The following is an 18,908-nucleotide window of genomic DNA, read 5'->3' on the forward strand; positions in this document are numbered from 1 at the left end:
GGCATGGAACAAAACATATAACATCAATCTACTTCCTTATGGTCCAGGCCGTAACCCCAAATATCTGCATTGGTCCATGAAACCTCTCTACATCCAAGACGGTCTATTTGTATTTTACATAAAGTCTGATAGACATTTATTTCTTTATGATTTACATCATAAAACCCTCAACCATGTTCTACTCCCACAAATGATCAAGTTACGTCCTTTTGGAACTTATATAAAGACCCTCCTCCCAATAGTAGCTTAATTAGGTCTCCTTGCTTCTTCTTTTTTAAAATTATTTTCTTCTCTTTTTCGTGATCAATGTTTTAGGTAATGTTCTACATAAAGTTTGTTTGATTTTCATCTAAGATATCTATCTCTGTTTTATATTCAATATGTAAAAGGACAATGAGATTTAATTCCCATTTAACTACACTAAAATATGTATGTACTCTAATAATTTTCTTTTTAAAAAAATATAGTTTATTAATCAAACTATTAAAGCACGGTTAAGCTCTTTGGCTCGACGCCTAGGCCTTGACCCCGTGCTCGGAGAGAAGTTATTTATATTTTCCTCCTTTTCTTTTGAATTTTTCATCTATTTTAACGCATCTTTATTTTAAATTGTTCGTAATTATATTGTTTTTGAGTAGAAAAATCTCAAAAGATAGTTGTAGGAATATAAATATCTCAACATATAGAAAATGGTTCACAAATAATCTTCATCCATCCAGTAGCGTACGCAGAATTTTTCGTAAGCAGTGTCACCTTTTAAAACGAGAAAATAAAAAACACATGATAATTTTTTTCGATGAGTTTTTTTTAATGAAATATATTCAAATTTATCTCCTTGAAAATATTATACTAAAATTTGTTTATATAAACAAAATACCAAATAATTACTAAACAAGGAAGGTCAAAGAAAAAAAAACATAAAAGTCACCTTTTAAAATGAGAAAATAAATAAAATAATATAAACCATATATCTTTTTGTTAAAAAAAAAAACACATTATAATTTTTATCGATGAGTTTTTTTTTTTTTATGAAATGTATTCAAATTAATCTCCTTGAGAATATTATACTAAATATTTGTTTATACAAACAAAATACTGAATAATTACTAAACAAAGAAGGTCAAAGAAAAAAAAACATAAAAAATGAGGCTAAGGAGGATAGAACAGGCGACCTAGCCTAAGGAATCTCAGCAGAAAACCAACTATGCTATGCACTTCTTTTGTTCAAGCTGTGTCACTTACAATATAAATACCCTTTAAGTTTGCTTTTGTTTCATATACCTATTTAGCAATTTTTTTCGGACAAAGCAATGTCACGTGACACCCTTTCCTAAACACCCCCCCGCATCCATCTATTAATCTAAAAATATCTTTGATTTATTTTTTTGGCTCATATATATTCTTCAAATCAACACCCTAAATTATTGATCATTTCACTTTTTGTTATAGTTATAAACCACCATCATGCTCAATTATATTTAACTAATCTCAATCCTCCTCCCCAATTTTAATGTAATTTCGTCTATGTCGGTTGAATCATGATACTACTTGATCAAATTGTAACTTGTTTTATAGATAAAAATTTTAAATTTGAAAAAGTGATTTTGATCAATTTTTTAAAGTGAATTTTTATTCGCTACTTCTAGTCTTTTTGCAAATTAAATTCATATATAGAAAAGATAACTTTGACTTTCAAATATGATTTTTTCTAAAGTTTGTTTAAAATATCATTTCTTTTTAAAAGATTTAAATATCATTTTTCATTTTTTTGTATGTCCAAAATGTCTAGCATCATCCCCTTTTTTTTTTAATTTCCAAAATCCTCCAAGTACTATAGTCCATTCAAATGGTACAATCAGGAGCAGCATACCATTTTCAGATCCATCGTGGCGCCGGGCAGTTGGTTCTAGGGTTTTATTAGGGTTTGATAAAATCCCCAATCAACAAATTGCTCTGTAATGGCCACCATCTCTTTCATTCCCAAATTTCCATTTCCCTCTGATTATTGAAATCAAACATGGAGAAAGAACCAGTTCCTTCATCAATTACCGAAGAACCACAACCCAAAAAGCTGAAAATGTCCACCACCACTACTTCCGACGACGAAGAATACGCCGCCGGCGCCGGTGCTGGTGCCGGAGATGGTTCTGCTCCGGAGAGGAAACCTAGATACAAGCGCCGGAAAGTAGCAATATTCTTTGCTTACTGTGGAGTAGGATATCAGGGTATGCAGAAGAATCCTGGAGCAAAAACAATCGAAGGAGATTTAGAAGAAGCACTTTATCAAGCAGGTGGTGTGCCTGACCATGATAAATGTCAACCCAGAAAGTACGAGTGGGCTCGTTCTGCTCGTACTGATAAGGGCGTTAGCGCCGTCGGTCAAGTTGTTTCGGGTCGGTTTTACGTCGATCCGCCTGGTTTTATTGATCGGCTTAACTCCATTCTCGTTCCTCAAATCCGGATCTTTGGGTTTAAACGTGTAACGAATGCGTTTAGTGCTAAGAAGTTTTGTGATAAGCGTAGGTATGTGTATTTGGTTCCTGTTTTTGCTCTTGATCCATATGCACATCGTGATAGAGAAAGCGTGTTAGCTAGTTTAGGATCTGAAAAAGAGCTTGTTAAGTGTTTAAATTGTCCAGAAAGGGGTCGTAAAGTCGTTGGAGTAATGGGTAGACGTGTTTTCGATCCAATAACTCGGTCAGTTATTATTGTTGATGCACCAGTAGTTAATGCAAATGATCCGACTACTGATACAAATATGGTAATTGAAAATGAAGCTTCTTTGAGTGAGAGGGTTGAAGAAAGGAATGATGAAGTTGAAGGAAGCAATGAAAATGCTAAAATGGAAGAACAGGTGGAAGAGAGTGTGTTTTGCTATGGAGAGAAAGAAAAAGAGAGATTTAACAGAATTTTGAAGTACTATGAAGGAACTCATAATTTTCACAATTTCACAACTAGAACAAAAGCTGATGACCCTGCTGCCAAGCGATATATCATTTCCTTTAATGCAAATACTGTAGTTAATGTTGATGGCATTGATTTTGTGAAGTGTGAGGTTGTTGGTCAGAGCTTCATGCTTCATCAAATCCGTAAAATGATTGGTCTTGCTGTAGCTATCATGAGAAATTGTGCTCCTGAATCGTTAATTGTAACTGCCTTCCGAAGGTATGTGTTACTCTTTGTTAGTTATTCTGTTTTTAAGTTTTGAGTAGGTAAGCATGGTTTAATCTGATACAATTTGATCATATCAGGGATGTCAACATCAATGTTCCCATGGCGCCTGAGGTTGGTTTGTATTTGGACGAATGTTTTTTCACCTCATATAACAGTAAGTGGAAGGACACTCATGAAGAAGTGTCTCTGAAAGCTTATTTAGAGGAGGCAGAAGAATTCAAAATGAAGTATATCTATAGTCATATTGCATCGACAGAACAAAAAGAAGGGACAATGGCTGTGTGGCTGCATTCCCTGAACCATCGTAATTACCCTGATCTGCGTGCTGTGGATATTGTTAAACCTGCTGGTGGTGGTCCGGAAGTTGTTGAAACTGCTGTTGAGGCTGGTTTAGGTGCTGTCAACAATGGTGAGAGCACTGATAATGTTAATTCTGCTGGTGCTGGTCCAGATGTTATTGAAACTGTTGTTGAGGCTGGTTTAGGTGCTGTCAACAATGGTGAGAGCACCGATAGCGTTAATTCTGCTGGTGCTGGTACAGAAGTTGTTAAAACTGTTGTTGAGGCTGGTTTAGTTGCTGTCAACAATGGTGAGAGCACTGGTAATGTTAATTCTGCTGGTGATGGTTCAGAAGTTGTTAAAACTGTTGTTGAGGCTGATTTAGTTGCTCTCAACAATGGTGAGAGCACCGATGCAAAGAATGGTGAGGCAGGGCACGATGCTGATTTGGTCAACTCATAGGCTATGCTCTATCAAACAACTCTGTGCATCTCGTGCACCAATATCATGTAAACTTTTTACTTCTATCATATATGGTGTTCTATTCTTTCAAGGGAACTCCATGGAGCAAAGACAGAGAAAGCTCTTGATCCTTCTAGGATATGTCAAAATTTAAATCTTGAAACTTTGTTAATTTTGTTATAGTGCTTCAAATGTTATGGTCAAAGTGAAGCAATACGCTTTAGTGTTTGCTGAAGTGAACAAACTGTAATTTGGCAAATTACATGTTCTTATTTAAACATTGATAATTTGACATGGCAAGCTAAACTTTTGAAGTAGCTATTAGCAATGGTTGTTCAAACTTTATATAGTTGTATGTTCCTCTGTGTTGCTATGTGATGGTTAATATTTCCCTATTAGTTGTTTTGTTTTCTTCACTGTTATTTACCTTTTTCATACCTACTTTGATAATGTGATATTCGAATTGGGATCTCTAAAAACAGCCTTTCGAACAGGTAGGGGTAAGATGTAAGTTCCCTATCCTCCCATGCCATTGTATAAATGAAGCTGCGTGGAACTTTTGGAGTAAATCTCTTCGATTTTAATTAATGAAATGCCTCAAGCAGATAATGTTTGATAATTTTGAATGAAAAATCAAAGGTTCATCACTTGATTACAAATTTGTTTTGTTTTGTCTAATTAATAATAAAATAATAGTAACAATTGTCTAATTAAGTTGACATTGAACCAAAAATATTTATATTCCTAAGCTAATATATACATTTTTATGCGTACATCATATATATTCGCTAGATAATATATTCATTAAAGCGTTAATATATCAAGTCTCTCTCTTTTTTTGGGGGGCATTTATCACTAATATATTTCAATGGTATTATCTAAAACCATGTCGGTTGACAATGACTGGTCGGAACTTCCACCGGAGCTTCTGGACACGATCGTGAATAAGTTAATTGACCTCCGTGACTACCTCCATTTCCGGGCAGTTTGTCCCAGCTGGCGTTCCTCAACGCCGGCGACTCCCAAAAACCTACCATGTCAACTCCCATGGTTAATGCTCCCAAAAAACCAGTCAAACCGGCGTGGTTTTTTCAACTTCGTTGACAACAAGGTTCACTTCCTCAATCTTCCTGAGGCTTCAAACAGCCGCCGACGATGCGGCTCTTCCCATGGCTGGCTCATCATCGTCGACGAATCGCCGTCAATTTTCGTTATTAATCCACTTACAAAAGTAACTTTTAATCTTCCACCGGTTTCTCAATTTCCTAATGTGGTGAATTTCAATTTTTATAGCGTCGGTCGGGAATTTACCCTCCGATCTCCTCATGGCGAGGTTTACGCTCGTAATTTGAAAGAAATGCGTGATTCGTTTATTAGGAAGGCTGTCATTTCTAGTAGTCCTTCACGTGATCTGAATTTTATTACGATGGTGATCCTTAATGAAACAGGTGAGCTTGCTTACTGCAAAAATGGAGAACATTCATGGAAATTTATCGATGATGCGCGGTTTTACGATGAGGATGTTATCTATTTTGAAGGATTGTTCTATGCTGTTCATAAATCTGGAGAAATTGCAGTTTGTGATGTTAGTGGTGACACACCTAGTGTTTCGTTTATTGAAACTCCTAAGCAAAATGGTGGTGATATGCAGTATTTGGTCAAAACAAATGATGAGTTTTTACTGGTGACTAGATTTTTGGAGCTTGATATTGACGCCGCGTATCATCAGCTTGATGTGGTGTATAAGACAGTTGAATTTTGTGTCTTTAGGTTGGTTTTAGAAAGACCAAGGTGTGAGTGGGAGGAGATTAACAGTTTGGGTGAGACAATGTTGTTTTTAGGAGAAAATTCTTCGTTGGCATTGTCGGCTTCTGATTTTCCTGGATGTGAAGGAAACAGGATTTACTTTACTGATGATTATTGTGAGGCTAACTATGATGGTGTCGATGGAAATCATGATTTAGGGTATTACAATTTAGCGGATGGTAGTATTGAAGCGTTGTCCTGCTGTCCTCGCAATTCACATTCTGTGCTTCGTTGGCCTCCTCCAATTTGGTTCACTCCAAATCCATGTTGACAATGTAAGTCTGCCTATCCTTTTTTGTGTATGTTGGGTTGTTTTACTTTGTGAACTGTATTTCTAGTCTGGTCACTGATGTAATATATTGTACTACTCTCTTGACAACTCTAGAGAGATTAACAGTCAACTTCTTGAATTTCACCAGAAGCTTGATTGGATCGATTATAAGATATTTGAAGTTATAGATGAAGCACAATTCAATTTAAGTGTAAATAGACTGCGCACAGCTTACTCTTTAAAACTTGTATGGAGATATTTGTACCTCCAATACAACTGAAAGACCCTATAGTGCCAATAATAAGATTGCAGTCAGGAGAGACTTTAGGGACAACACATCGATGAGCGTTAGTTATTCCCCAATGAAACAATACATTTTGACTGTTTCATGGCAAATAAATTGCTTCCTTCGGCCTAGAATATTAGCTTGTGTTGATGTTGTGAATATGCTAGATATAGAGAGTCTTCTGTTAAGATGAAGTAATACCAGTTGCAATAGTCCTATTAGAAAAATTTAAGTTTATATTATGCATAAAGAACTGAGCAGTTATCATTTTATTCAGTTGTAATTGTGGGTCCTGATACTCATCTATCTGAATTAAGTTAATTTACATGTCAAAAGGGCTTTGATATTGAGTTATTCCAACTTCTTGGGTAACTGTTATCTGATGTTTCATCTGTCTGTTTTTCTTTGATTAGGCAATTCATGTGATTTCCAATTTTTCCCTCCAACAACTGGGCAAACTTAATGGAAATCTCTAGCTCTACCATGAACATGTCATTTTGAAATTTGCATAAATGCATATGTTTCTTAAATTCTTTGTTCTTTTACGGTTTGGATGGGGAAAAGTTGATTTAGGAAAATAGGTAAAAGAAGGAACTTTTTAATAGACCTGTTCATCCATCCTCTATTTTGATCTCTGCTTACAGTGTATAATACCTTTTGAATCATGCTGCTATCTTGTTGCAGACTTGCAGTGGATCTTGGGTGGATTCCTCCATTGAGGTGGTTTGTGAATATGTTTTTCTGGCCAGAGTTCAATTTGATGGATGGAATTAATTTGTACATGAGATGCAAATTATCAATTAGTGGTGTGCTGTAAGTAAACATGTACCTACATTTTCTTGATGCTATCTGGGTGACCGCAACATTCCTATTAATCAAATATTCATGTGTTGTAAATAAACCTGTATCAACATATATATTTTTGCCTGCAACGTTCCTATGTAATTGCATGATCTTACTGCATCTGCTTTGTGTTTCTGTAAATACCTTCACTTTTATTGTGAACAACTAATTAGCTGGAACGGAACATTAGCTAGGATTCAGGGCCTGGAGGTCTACTCTTGTAATATCATACAGATGTGTAAACTAACCAGAAAGAGTATCATTCAGATGAGTAAACTAACCAGAAAGAGTATCATTCAGATGAGTAAACTAACCAGAAGCTAAGTCTGTATAGCCTATGGGTGACTTATTTTAACTAACTTGTGAAATGTTTGGAATTTTGGAAAAATAGAATGATTGTATTGGCAAGGTTGTAGATTAAAAATGTTACTACATCATAGTTACATTGATAAGAATATTTCTCCGCAATTTAAGACAGTCACTGGAGAAAACTGATGGAATTGGAGATAGCCTAGAACTTGTCTGTGTTTATTTGGGAGCGGCCAAGTGGGTATCAGTACGATGCCAATTGACTTTAACCAAATGGATTGACCAAAGACATTATAGAAGTCGTGCGTTTCCAGTTGAGGATTCTTTTTAAGATCTTGCAATTGAACCTATTTCCCTTTTGGTATTTGGTTCTGAATTTAATCTTTATTGAAATTTTAGTAATTCTTGCATATAGATATACTCTATGTGTCCAAAATGTTGGGTTCGCTTGAACTTGTAGCAAACATGCGACATCTGCCTCTGACTGCCTTGTGCTTCAATTTTATTCTCATGTCTCCTGGAATCCAAATGATCCTAAAGGGATGCCTTTTCGTGTTCAGTATATGCATAACCACTTAGCTAAGCCTCCAATGTTCAGTATATGCATAACCACTTCCTAACATCTGCTTCTTAAAAATATATTGCTGGTTTTAGAGAAGAAATGAGGAAACAACACTTTGTCCATTGGAAATGATAGAAAGAGTTGTTGAGTTCAGCTACAAGCCGGAATATTAAATCTCTTGCTGTTTCGTCGAAAGAAAAAAAAAAAAATCTATTGATGCTCATTTGGTTTTTCGTTTTACAGTCTAAACAAAACCTAGAATTGGGAATGCGACATATAACCACTAAGCATTTTGCAGCTTTTCTAACAGTAAAACTAGTAATGCTTGAAGATAAAACATAGTAGCCTAAGAGGCCGGCAAACATTATCAGTTCAGCCCATCTAAGACCCACCTTAAAACAGTTCTTCCTCATTTTTAACTAAGCAATACACCTCATTGAGTACATAGAAATTGCAGGTTCAACAGTAGAATCAATATAAACCCTTGGATGATCTCCCTCCATTCCATAGTCCATCATCGGACGGTAGTCATCCAGCTCCTCTTCGTGATCATACACGAACTCGGGTATTTCTATCTCCTTTCTCTTTACGTGTTCCCACAAGAACTCTAGCCTGGTCACATAATTCATCTTCCAATACACCCTGCAATTAAGTGATTGCTCTTAAAGTCAGCTAAATCAAACAATACTGCAGTAATACTAATTGGTCCGATTTGTATAGTCTGCTAGTTTCAGAACCTTCTATTATCTAGTATGGGGTATTCCTTTAAGAATAAAAGGGGATTTCTCCAATTCAGTATTTTAAGTTGGCAGGTCTTCAAAGACCGTTGTATGTATTATACTACTTTTATGGCAGTAGGTGAAACTCTTCATTACTACTCTAAAAGTTGTTCAATTAGACATGTGGATCAAGATGATAGCCGTGATTAGTGCTGGAAAATGGGCAGTTGGAAGTTTGGTACCACCAGAATCTTGACCGTAAATCTATGATTTTTGTAAGAAAGTGAAATGAATAGTGACTTATGAAAAGTGAATTACCCTCCGGTGAAGATGAGCCGGCCGAAAAGCGCAAGGAAGAGTCGAGACTGTAGGCTTGGATGAAGGAAATAAACAGCATTCAGATGATTCTTCACGTTTTCCGGCATAGCATCACAGATCGACCGGAGAGCAGCTATTCCGGGGAAATTCTCAGCTCTGTTAACCCCTGTATGCAGGTACACTATTGAGAACTGTCTCTGCTCTAAACTTGGATATATCTTCTCTTGTAGATACTTGTTCACTGCCTCCACACTTACAATCCTTGCTGATAAATTAACCAGTACAATTAAAAAGATCAGAATTAGAATAACAAAGAGAGATATGATAGATGTGAGAACAAAGTAGCAATACTCTTAATGGTGTGATAAATGTCCATTTTTTGGTGAAAAACGTGCGGATTTTCCCAAAATACACAGTATCACATCATGTTAAAAGAGTATTTTTGGGTTGATTTAGCCGGGCAGAAACACATACACATAGAAAAAGCAAAGAATTAACTAACCAGGGAAAAGTTTGCCGATGACGCAAAGGATGGAGCATCCACGTTTATCTTTACCTTGAATCTTGAAGATTTGGAGTTTGTGTATGAGTTTTTCTTGTTCTGGTAGGGAGATGGTCATCAAAGAAGCTTGAGAATTCATGGTGTTCTTTTTTCAGACCACTTAGGCAAAAAAAGTTGATAGAAAACAGTTTTTTGTACTACAGGTTCCTATTTTTAAAAAAGAGTATGGGGCCTATGGGGTAGTTGAGAATTGCTTTCATTCTGTCTGGTTTGGGTGTTTTCTTGCAAAATGCAAGTTTATATAGGAGCAGGTAGAAGTGATAACGGGTTATAACTTTATCCGTCTTAAATGTTTTTTTCTTATTTATTTGAAAATAATAAAATATTTTTCTTAATTATTAGTTTAATATTCATCCAAATTTACCTTTTTCTCAATCTCCAAAATTTATTTTGTGCGTTTAGATTTGGGTTGCACTTTGACTGTTGGATTACACTAGTTAATTCGTTTTGACTCAATAGTTAATGAATCATTTTGTGTTATAGCCCATTTGTTCGCTACCAAAGACAGAAGATTTTATGAATTTTGAATTATACAACAATGAGTTAAAAATCTCAATAATTGAGATCTAAATTTATAGTTAGTAAATATTTAATTTTAATATGATATAAATACAACTATATAGCATAAGAAATGGAATAAATCTATTGGGTTCGATGGAAGGATAAGTTACCTTCTAGGGAGTGGTTGGTCTAATAATTTGTGCATGGGGTGTCTTATCTGTTTAAGGTTAGAGCCAAACCGATTGATGAGAGGATGGTATATTCTAAGGCATCTTCCTTTTTCTGGGACTTTGAGGCAGCTGACAATAGCTTACTATATCTGCCACGTCTCACACTAGATTTTGGATGATTTAACAAGAGATTACTTGGATTTTTTCTATATAATAATAATAATATGGGAATGATAGAAGCTGAAAAGATCCTCTGAGTTCTGTCTTTTCCCATTCCTCCATAGCTTTATAACTTGTAAGCATTGAAGTACTTCAAACGTAAAGAGTTATATACAATTTAAAGAGAGAATGTATAAATTACAATTAAACTAAATATAGTTAAATGACAAAAAGAATCATATAATAAGTGATATGTATCTTGCATTCAGTGCTTTGCCGTAATCATTTGGCTCAAATTAATTATTAGCAACAACGTACAGGTAGTTATGCCTATTCTTAGATTGTGTGTATGTGTTTCTGCATGTTGTTGTTTCTAATGATCCCGCAATCCGGATCAGCTTTCGCACACCTCCCACAAACTCTTTCCTTCAAACTTGGAACAAATGGAAAGAATCACATGGTGATTTGAACCTGAAACCTCATGGTTCTCAATCTTTGAGTATATTTTTGGTTATAAAAATGCAAAATGTCTGATTAAAAATAAAGAGAAAAACAAAGTAAGGCCCACGGGGTTTTAATGTCTTGGCCCTTTTCATAATAGATTGAGAGAGATATAATGCTTATCGATTATCTTTAGTTATTTTCATATATCATTGAATAATATTGATAGAAAGAGTAGGGACAAGGATAATGAAACGGCCATAACTAGTTGATCCTCTGACGTTTGAAGAGCCATTTTTTTAAAATTTTTATTGATACTAATGGACCCTCGGGAAAGAATTATACTTATAAATTGTAAGTGTTCATATTTTTAAGTATATTCATATAGGTTCTTTCTTAAGCCATGAAATAAGCACTATAGTATCTTTCTTATGTTTTTTTGCAGTTTTCTGGGCAGTACTGTTCATTTTGAAGTCCGACTAATTTAGATTTTGCTGAAAAGTTTCATTTAAGCATTTCATATTAAAGGCAAGTCATTATCAGAATTCGATTGTGAGACTTTTAATTAAAGATGAAATACTATTTATTTATTATTTCACGACAATATTTTGATGTATATTTACTTTACCAATCCATCTATTTTGCATTATTGTTGGAATGGGCCGGATGTCATGATGTTTGAAGATAAACGTGGGCGATAATGTAGAGTAAACATATTTCATTATAATAAATTTCTTACAAAAAATACAAAAATAAATTAAATTGATTGAGAAGATGATGCAATCATGAAGCCTTAGTAATACCTACCACATATTAATATCTTATTTGTTCTATATTTTGGCAATAATTCAGAGTTGACTAAATTTTTAGTCAAATGAAAACAATAGATTTTAACCTAATTAATTAAAATTCACTTTAGTTTTGAATTTAAAGAAACAATATTATCCAAATGTGCACAAGAAAAAGGTTAAGCAAAATGAATAAAATAAAATATTAGAATTAAGACAAAGCACAAAGTTTTTGGTTTGATTGGCTAAGTTGGTCCACCGGCCTTGTATCTCATCTTATCTTGATATGAAAATATTTTAAGATATGGATACCTTTCTTATTTTTTTAAGCAAAAGTAAAAGTGATTCTCGAATATAATTCCAACACATATATTATGTTTTCAAAGCTAAGAGTGTCATGGTCAAGAATATAAAAATATAGTTCAACTATGAAAAAAGAATAATAAGTTTATGAGCAATGTAACAAGTGACACATTATTTCGATTTGAGTTCTCATATGTGATATGACTATAGATTTTAAAATTGAAATTTTGAGTTTTCAAAGTTATGTTTGGACATGCATTTTACTTGGAACTTTTGAAATTTTGTAAGTAGAGTCTCCAAAGTTGGTCCAAGTCAATTATCGAGAACTTGAAAATATTTGAAGATCTGATCAAACGCTAGTTGACATTAGGGGGGCTACCATGCATGAACACTTTTTCCAGCTAGCCCAAATTCATTGGGTGGGCTTTATTTATGGGCCCGATACTAGTTTCATCACAACTAAGCAGGATTTAATAGACTAGACAGAGGCAACTGCCAACTATGGGATTTACCTGTTGTTCAATCCTAGTAATCAGCTTCTCTTGCTCCTATGGTAACAGTAAGGATGAGCTTAGTGCAAAGGACCATTAACCTCACTGCAGAGGCGAATTCAAGATTTTAAGTTTATAGGTTCCTACGACGTCCTCAAGTTACTATACAATAATAGTTGTATCCACATTCAAATATTTATGGATATTTAGTGAAATCGTAATGCATATAGAAAGCTTGTGTAAAAGCTACTGTGTTCACTTGAACCCCTAGGTTCCCATTTAGATAAGCCCCTAAACCTCAGACCAAGTCACCTAAGTGGTAAGTAGGAAAAGCCACTATCTGACCTTCAAATGAAGTGCCAGCAACACACTTCCTTCAATCAAAACCAAAATCAAGCAAGGTTCTAGAGCTGCTTATCCAAAAGATTCCCCAACAAAACCAACTGGCTTACATCGCATCGCCAGTCATGCTCACTGGCTTGCTTGTTAAAGAAAAACAATAAATTCCAGCTCAAAAGGTTGACAGCCCTTGAATCTATAGCTGCTTTTCATTCCAACCAAGTTACTACTCGATTTCCCAAGTTCACAACAGGAATATAATGTCAAGATGAACCAGCAAAAACATAAACTCTGGCATGATAGTACAGTGGTACAAAAACGTTTTGTTTGTTCAATAAAGCCAAAAGGGGAGAAAGGGGTAGGAACAATCTAGTTTAGGAATCATGCAGCTAGTTTATCTCATTTCTGACTCTTATAGGGGTACTGAAGTAACCATCTCTGTTACTTCCCCCCTATGGACCACCTTATTCACCCAAACCAACCATAGGGTAAATAATAAAAAGAAACTTGCAGAGTTAGTAAGCACATGAAAACAAAAGCCAAAAAGTGGCTGGCATTTTGACATCCTAGTCCAAACGAAGCAACATAGAGAGGATATCCTTCAGCGAGAAAATATGGAATAAATTCATCACATATATACAACCCAGCAGCACAAACGTATATGCAAAACATCAATAAGCACAGGGCACTTATCCAAACAAATTCCATAATGAAAATCACAAGATTCAAGACCCAACCAAGATAAGACATATCAATATTCAATTATTAACAGTCATATAAACAGGGTATACTTGTTATTTACAGTCATGTGATTAGAGAAACTGCCTAATAGAAGCAAGGGAATGTATAGCAGTCTAATTTTTACACATCCTTCATCAGACCTTAATAAAGCAGAAAGACGTCATCGTTGTCATCATCCATATCAATTTGTCGTCAAAAGATTGAGCCACTCAACATTCCCAATCCATTTAATGGATCATTTTGAACTTCTCCTATTTTGTGCTGGTCTTTAATTTCTGCCCCCGTATTTATCACGGGGCATAAATTGTTTTATTTCCGCATTATAACATCCCACAAGTTATGCAATGCTAGGCAAAAGTTCAATTGCTAATGGTGACAATTATAAAACTATAAAAAGATAGCAATTCTAAGGACAATTATAAGATTTAAGATTAGATAATAAAAAGTAATTAAGATACTCATAACTACATAATTGTGGCAATTTCTATGGAATTTCACTGTCAACTTCCTAAATTTTCAACTAAAAAAAGAGACCAGCTCATTATGTACATTAACTCGCCAAATATTGACTGATCAAAACTACTTTACCATCTGAAATCATAGGCAATTTTCAAGTTTACAATGCTTTCATTAACAAACACACCTTTCTTCAATGGTCTCTGGTGAGAATTATCAGATGAGTAGACGTTTCAATCATTGATTAAGCACAAAGAGACCAGTTAGAAGGGACTCTGCTCGATGATATCTGTGGCATATTACGAACATTGACATCGAGAGGGAGCATACGATATTCGATAGCTAGCTCTCTGAATATCTTAACCATTTCCTCAATTAAAAGAGCTCTCCTTGCCCATCTCTCTCCCATGTCTTGGAAATTCATTGTGTGTGAAATCCATACCGACCACTTTATCCTGTTCAAGTCTTCAACATCCCTCATCACAACTGAGGGATCTGGATACCAATGATCACTTTTGTTCTGAATATACCTGACAGTCCAGAAGCCAAACCATGAATTATTATAACAAAAGAATATTACTCGCTTGGTTTCAATTTGTTTGTCTGGTTTTGACTTGGTACGGAGTTTTAGGAATTAAAAGATACTTTTGAATCATGTGGCTTAAGAATGTGATGTGGAAAGTTGAAATTAAAGAGTTGCAAAAAGGAAAGACCTCCTTTTTTAGACGAACTCAAAAGGAAAAACAAATTAAAAGCGGAGTAATTAGTTTCTTGCTTAAGCTGAGAGGCAAGTCAAAAAGGCGTTCTGTTGCGTCTATTTTACCAACAGTAATATTTCCGAAAAAAGAGTAAGGATAGCTGATTTGTGTGTAGACAGACTACTAAGATGAGTGCATTCTTATGTTGAGTATCATAAAAGAGCAAGTCAACCACTATAACTCGAGATACGAAAAGGAAACAGCTAAAAAAAATTAACGGAAGATGAATAGTTGTATATACCTTGTTATTTTCTCTTTCATCGATGCTATTTTTTCCATAGGAGTTGAGATGTGAATGCAGAATTCGATTGCATCTCCCATGTCTGGACTGCGATAATAGTTACTTATGGGCTTTGTAGATAAGACACTGTTGGGATATGTGATCTTCAGGTTATCAAATCTCAGGAGAACCGTAGTCAATATATTCATCTCTTCTACAATCATCTGAAATACAAACATCAGAAAAGGTCTTTTAATATACAAATCAGAATGTTATCCAATGATCTATATAACTGTGGAAGAATTTCTTACATGAACTCCATCAATTTCAACACGATCACCTACATCAAATGGGTGCATCACAAATAAGAATATGATTGCCTCGAATGTTGTCTTGGCAGTGTTTCCAAACATGAATACGACCAGAAGAACCTGAGAGCTCATAAAGACCAGGAAATGTGTAGTGGCAACTTTGAGTATAAGAAGCCAGACGACCAGTATGATAACCCCTACTAAGACGTTCAACATGTGATGTAGTTTGTTAACGGCAGTCTTTGTGTCGTTCAAAGACAAAGCAAGAGCTCTCCGTTCTCTAAACGCATTCACCTGAAAGGAATAAAGATCAAAGATAGGAATCACCTAGAAATAGAAATCTTTATGTCCTAATCTTTATTTCACAATCTAACTTTGAGCAATAGTGCTTTCCCCTTTCTGCCCGGTTGCTAAATTTCACAACTGTTAGTTCATTTTTGTTTTACACAGCTACTCAACTAGAGGCAATTTATTCGGAAACACAACATCTCCAAAATGAACAGTAAAAGTGAATAACCTATGCATATAGGCCTGAAATTTGGAGATAAGAGAAATATAAGCTTCTCAAAACTCCATAACTAATTTGCAACAAACATTATGCACCAAAAGGAGGAAAAAGAAAAAGAAGGGATTGCATATATGAGGAAAGAGAATATCGAAGAAAATTGGCCATATACCCACCACCCAATTTTTCAACGCGCGTTTACTAATTCCTTTGGCTTCAGTTCCACCTTCAAAGAGCTGCATTGTTTTCAAAGCTTCATCTTCTCTCATAAAACGCATTATATCCTCCAGATAGATGAACCTGATGGCAGCGATAAACAACAAAATAAGTAAATCAATTAGATCCGAAAATTAGATGCCACAGAAAGGTCATAAAAGGTAAAAGTAAAAGGGAATTGTTGGGAATAAGCATGAACATAAAAGTAAGCACTTAAAGGGCAGCAAGTTGATGAAACCATACAACAAAATTAGAAGGAAACATCTAGCCAAACATCTAAACTGCACTTCCACTTTATGCTACTTGAAGATTATCAACAAAACAATTAAGCTATGATTTATCTCGTTAAATCAGCAAACAAAATGCTAAATAAGATACAATAAGGAACTTAACTCTTACATCTTAAGGGGTCGTTTGGTTAATGGTTAGAGTTATGCAAGTAATAGTAATGCATAGTCTAGTTATTCATGTACTAGTTATGCAGGGTTTAATTATTCATGTACTTTATTAGTTATTCCATCTTCTAACATGCATAAAATAATACATAGATTCTCTTATAACGTATTCATGTATTAGTTATGCGGGAGTGTAAATTGGTAAGCAAATGCGATACTTGGTGTGCTGAATTTGATAAGTAGCAACTAAAATCTACCAAACATGGTATTACTTATACTGATTTTAATACGTGAATCAATCACTTTCTAACCGTCCCCCTAAACACGATACTTACTTTGAGTCAGGCTTCGCCACATTAATAAAAACCTTCTTGGCAGCAATTTTTGCTTGTTTCTCACTTGTGATTTGAACTGCAGCTTCATCGTCGCCATTTGACTGCTCAAGCTTCTCATCCAAAGTTGACAGCACACCTTTACGAACAATATTTATCAACCTTTTCATATTCCAAGCTGAAATGTTCTTCTGATTCAGCCTATGTAGATGATCTATAGTTATGCCTCCCTGTTCTTCTTTTTCCTTTCTTGAAGCAGCTCTCGAAAATACAGGACTCCTAGGAGTAGCAGCAGCAGTGGACTTCCGTGGAGTCCCAATCGGTCTCTTTGGAAATATACTGGCCTTGAGATCAGGAGGCAATGTAGCCCCAGCACTCTGAAGCTTCTGCACTTCAGCAATAACCCTCTCCTCCTCCTCCAGCTCCATCTTAATCTCAACCAATGGCGGTCCAGACAACGTCTCAATCACATACTGAGTAAACAAAGCTTCTTGAATCCGATCAAAAAATGCAGTAACATGAAACGACGTAGCCAAAACCTTCACCAACAGTGTCTTCAGCAACCAAATGAATGTTCCCAACAAGAGACACACCCAAATCTGAGACACATACCTTAATACCTTCGTATTCGTAATACTCTCAACCTTCTTATCAAAAATACATTGCCAAGCAATCAAAACAAGACTCAACCAAATGCAATTCTGCACTGAGTTCCTCAATCCATACACAAAATACAACACCCTTTTACGCAACACGAAATTCCTCTCAATAAAGAATACAGCCAATCTAATCCCCCATCCAGAAACCAATCTTCCACAAATCAACACTAAAACCATTAACTCCCATTTCCACAATGCAAGCCCAAATATACTCCTCCCCTTAAATTTTCTAATAGTAAGACTACAAACAAAAGCCGCAATTATCAAAATCAAACTCACCATCTGAAGAACAGAGAATAAATTAAACTTCATTTTCTTATACTCTTCTGGTAAATCCTCATCTGAAAAAGGGTCATCATCTTCAAATTCAGTACTTCTCCCTAAAATCCCAGATTTCATAGTAATCTTCTGTGACCTTTGATCTTGCTCAGGTGGGTCCATTAACCTCGATTTTGTTCTAGTAGCAGCTAAAAGATTCGATTTTCTCCTAAATGAAGAGCTGGTACTGAGCACAACCTCATCTTGTAAACCCGGTCCAGTACTCAAATTGGACCGCCGGCGAATCGATCCGTTACCGGCAAGCTTCTCATTGAAAGAAACCCGAACTTCCCTCGGCGTAAGGACGCCGTGGTTGGGGCTTTCTTCCACCCTAGATAACGGAGACGGCTGTGAAAATGGCGATTCCGTTACGAAGTCGAAATCTTTGCTGTTATCCCTCATGCGTTTCATTGCTGCATCGTTAGAGAAATCGTAACTGGAATCTCTATATACCTTATTCTGTATACTCTCATCTGTACTGGCATTGTTACTCAACTGGGTTTTCGAAGAAGATGAAGAAGAAGAGAGCTCTGTTTCTTTATAGGTTTTTGGGGTTTCTCTGATATTCGCTTTGACGACTACTTCTTTACCCTCAGTTCCATCCATAGCTTGAGAACCCATACTAGAAACACTGGGTATTGGGGTTTCTTTCAATAAATTTTGACGTTCTTCTATTGGATGTGAAGGAGAGTTAGCACGATGAAGATGATGAACTGGAGACAGAGATTTGAAAGACCTCAACTTTTCCATTAAAACAGGGAAAAAAAAGAAAAGGATCAGTACAAACTGGAGTCAGAAACAAATGAATATTTTAATACGGCAATGGCGGTGAGATTAACAGAGCGACAGAGAGAGATTAACACAGTTGAGTTTTTATTGTGCGTGAATAAAAAAGTGAGCTTTTTGGTAGAAGACGAGAGAAAAAGTTGGCAACTTTGAAAATTGGAACGAAACGGAAAGAGAATTGAGTTTGTGTTCCGTTCCATTAATGGAGGAATCAGACTGGTGAATCGAGACCGTACAGTTGCGCGAGTAGGGATGCGTGAGGATGCTCACTATTGAGTTTTTTATTACTACTATCTCTGTTTTGCGATCACGAGTTCGAGCCAGAAAAATAGTATTTAATACATAGTATTAAAATAGAATTTGAGTATGTTTTTCAAATCTTGTATGAACGTAAAATATATTGTATTTCTATAGTTTGATCTGAATTA

General features: G+C 35.5%; 4 protein-coding genes across 5 annotated transcripts; 2 read left to right on the top strand and 2 right to left on the bottom strand.

The window, feature by feature from the left end:
* The first annotated feature begins 1,882 nt into the window (after positions 1-1,882).
* Positions 1,883-4,041, top strand: LOC125827931 (uncharacterized). Of its 2 annotated transcripts, XM_049507265.1 has the most exons (3): positions 1,883-3,165; positions 3,252-3,658; positions 3,749-4,041. In XM_049507265.1, exons 1-3 carry the CDS (start codon positions 2,018-2,020, stop codon positions 3,913-3,915), a joined length of 1,722 nt encoding a protein of 573 aa, XP_049363222.1. In that variant the 5' UTR covers positions 1,883-2,017; the 3' UTR covers positions 3,916-4,041. The 2 variants fall into 2 exon arrangements, with proteins under 2 accessions (XP_049363222.1, XP_049363221.1); XM_049507264.1 differs by having other exon boundaries at positions 1,884-3,165; positions 3,252-4,041.
* Positions 4,042-4,770: 729 nt separating this feature from the next.
* LOC125827941 (F-box protein SKIP23-like) lies at positions 4,771-6,940 on the top strand. The gene is made up of 2 exons (XM_049507275.1): positions 4,771-5,996; positions 6,923-6,940. The coding sequence occupies exon 1, from the start codon at positions 4,784-4,786 to the stop codon at positions 5,990-5,992; it is 1,209 nt and encodes a 402-aa protein (XP_049363232.1). The 5' UTR covers positions 4,771-4,783; the 3' UTR covers positions 5,993-5,996; positions 6,923-6,940.
* A 1,270-nt stretch (positions 6,941-8,210) lies between these two features.
* On the bottom strand, positions 8,211-9,803 carry LOC125827952 (uncharacterized). The gene is made up of 3 exons (XM_049507284.1): positions 9,532-9,803; positions 9,030-9,294; positions 8,211-8,634 (listed from the first exon to the last, which is right to left on the bottom strand). The coding sequence occupies exons 1-3, from the start codon at positions 9,668-9,670 to the stop codon at positions 8,412-8,414; spliced, it is 627 nt and encodes a 208-aa protein (XP_049363241.1). The 5' UTR covers positions 9,671-9,803; the 3' UTR covers positions 8,211-8,411.
* Positions 9,804-13,928: 4,125 nt separating this feature from the next.
* On the bottom strand, positions 13,929-18,463 carry LOC125827925 (mechanosensitive ion channel protein 8-like). Its single transcript, XM_049507256.1, has 5 exons — positions 16,721-18,463; positions 15,951-16,074; positions 15,270-15,563; positions 14,980-15,182; positions 13,929-14,510 (listed from the first exon to the last, which is right to left on the bottom strand). The coding sequence occupies exons 1-5, from the start codon at positions 18,442-18,444 to the stop codon at positions 14,225-14,227; spliced, it is 2,631 nt and encodes an 876-aa protein (XP_049363213.1). The 5' UTR covers positions 18,445-18,463; the 3' UTR covers positions 13,929-14,224.
* Positions 18,464-18,908: the final 445 nt, after the last annotated feature.

Source organism: Solanum verrucosum, unplaced genomic scaffold, assembly GCF_900185275.1.
Source record: "Solanum verrucosum unplaced genomic scaffold, falcon-dt-bn FXZP01000064.1, whole genome shotgun sequence".
In the NCBI taxonomy this organism is placed as follows: domain Eukaryota; kingdom Viridiplantae; phylum Streptophyta; class Magnoliopsida; order Solanales; family Solanaceae; genus Solanum; species Solanum verrucosum.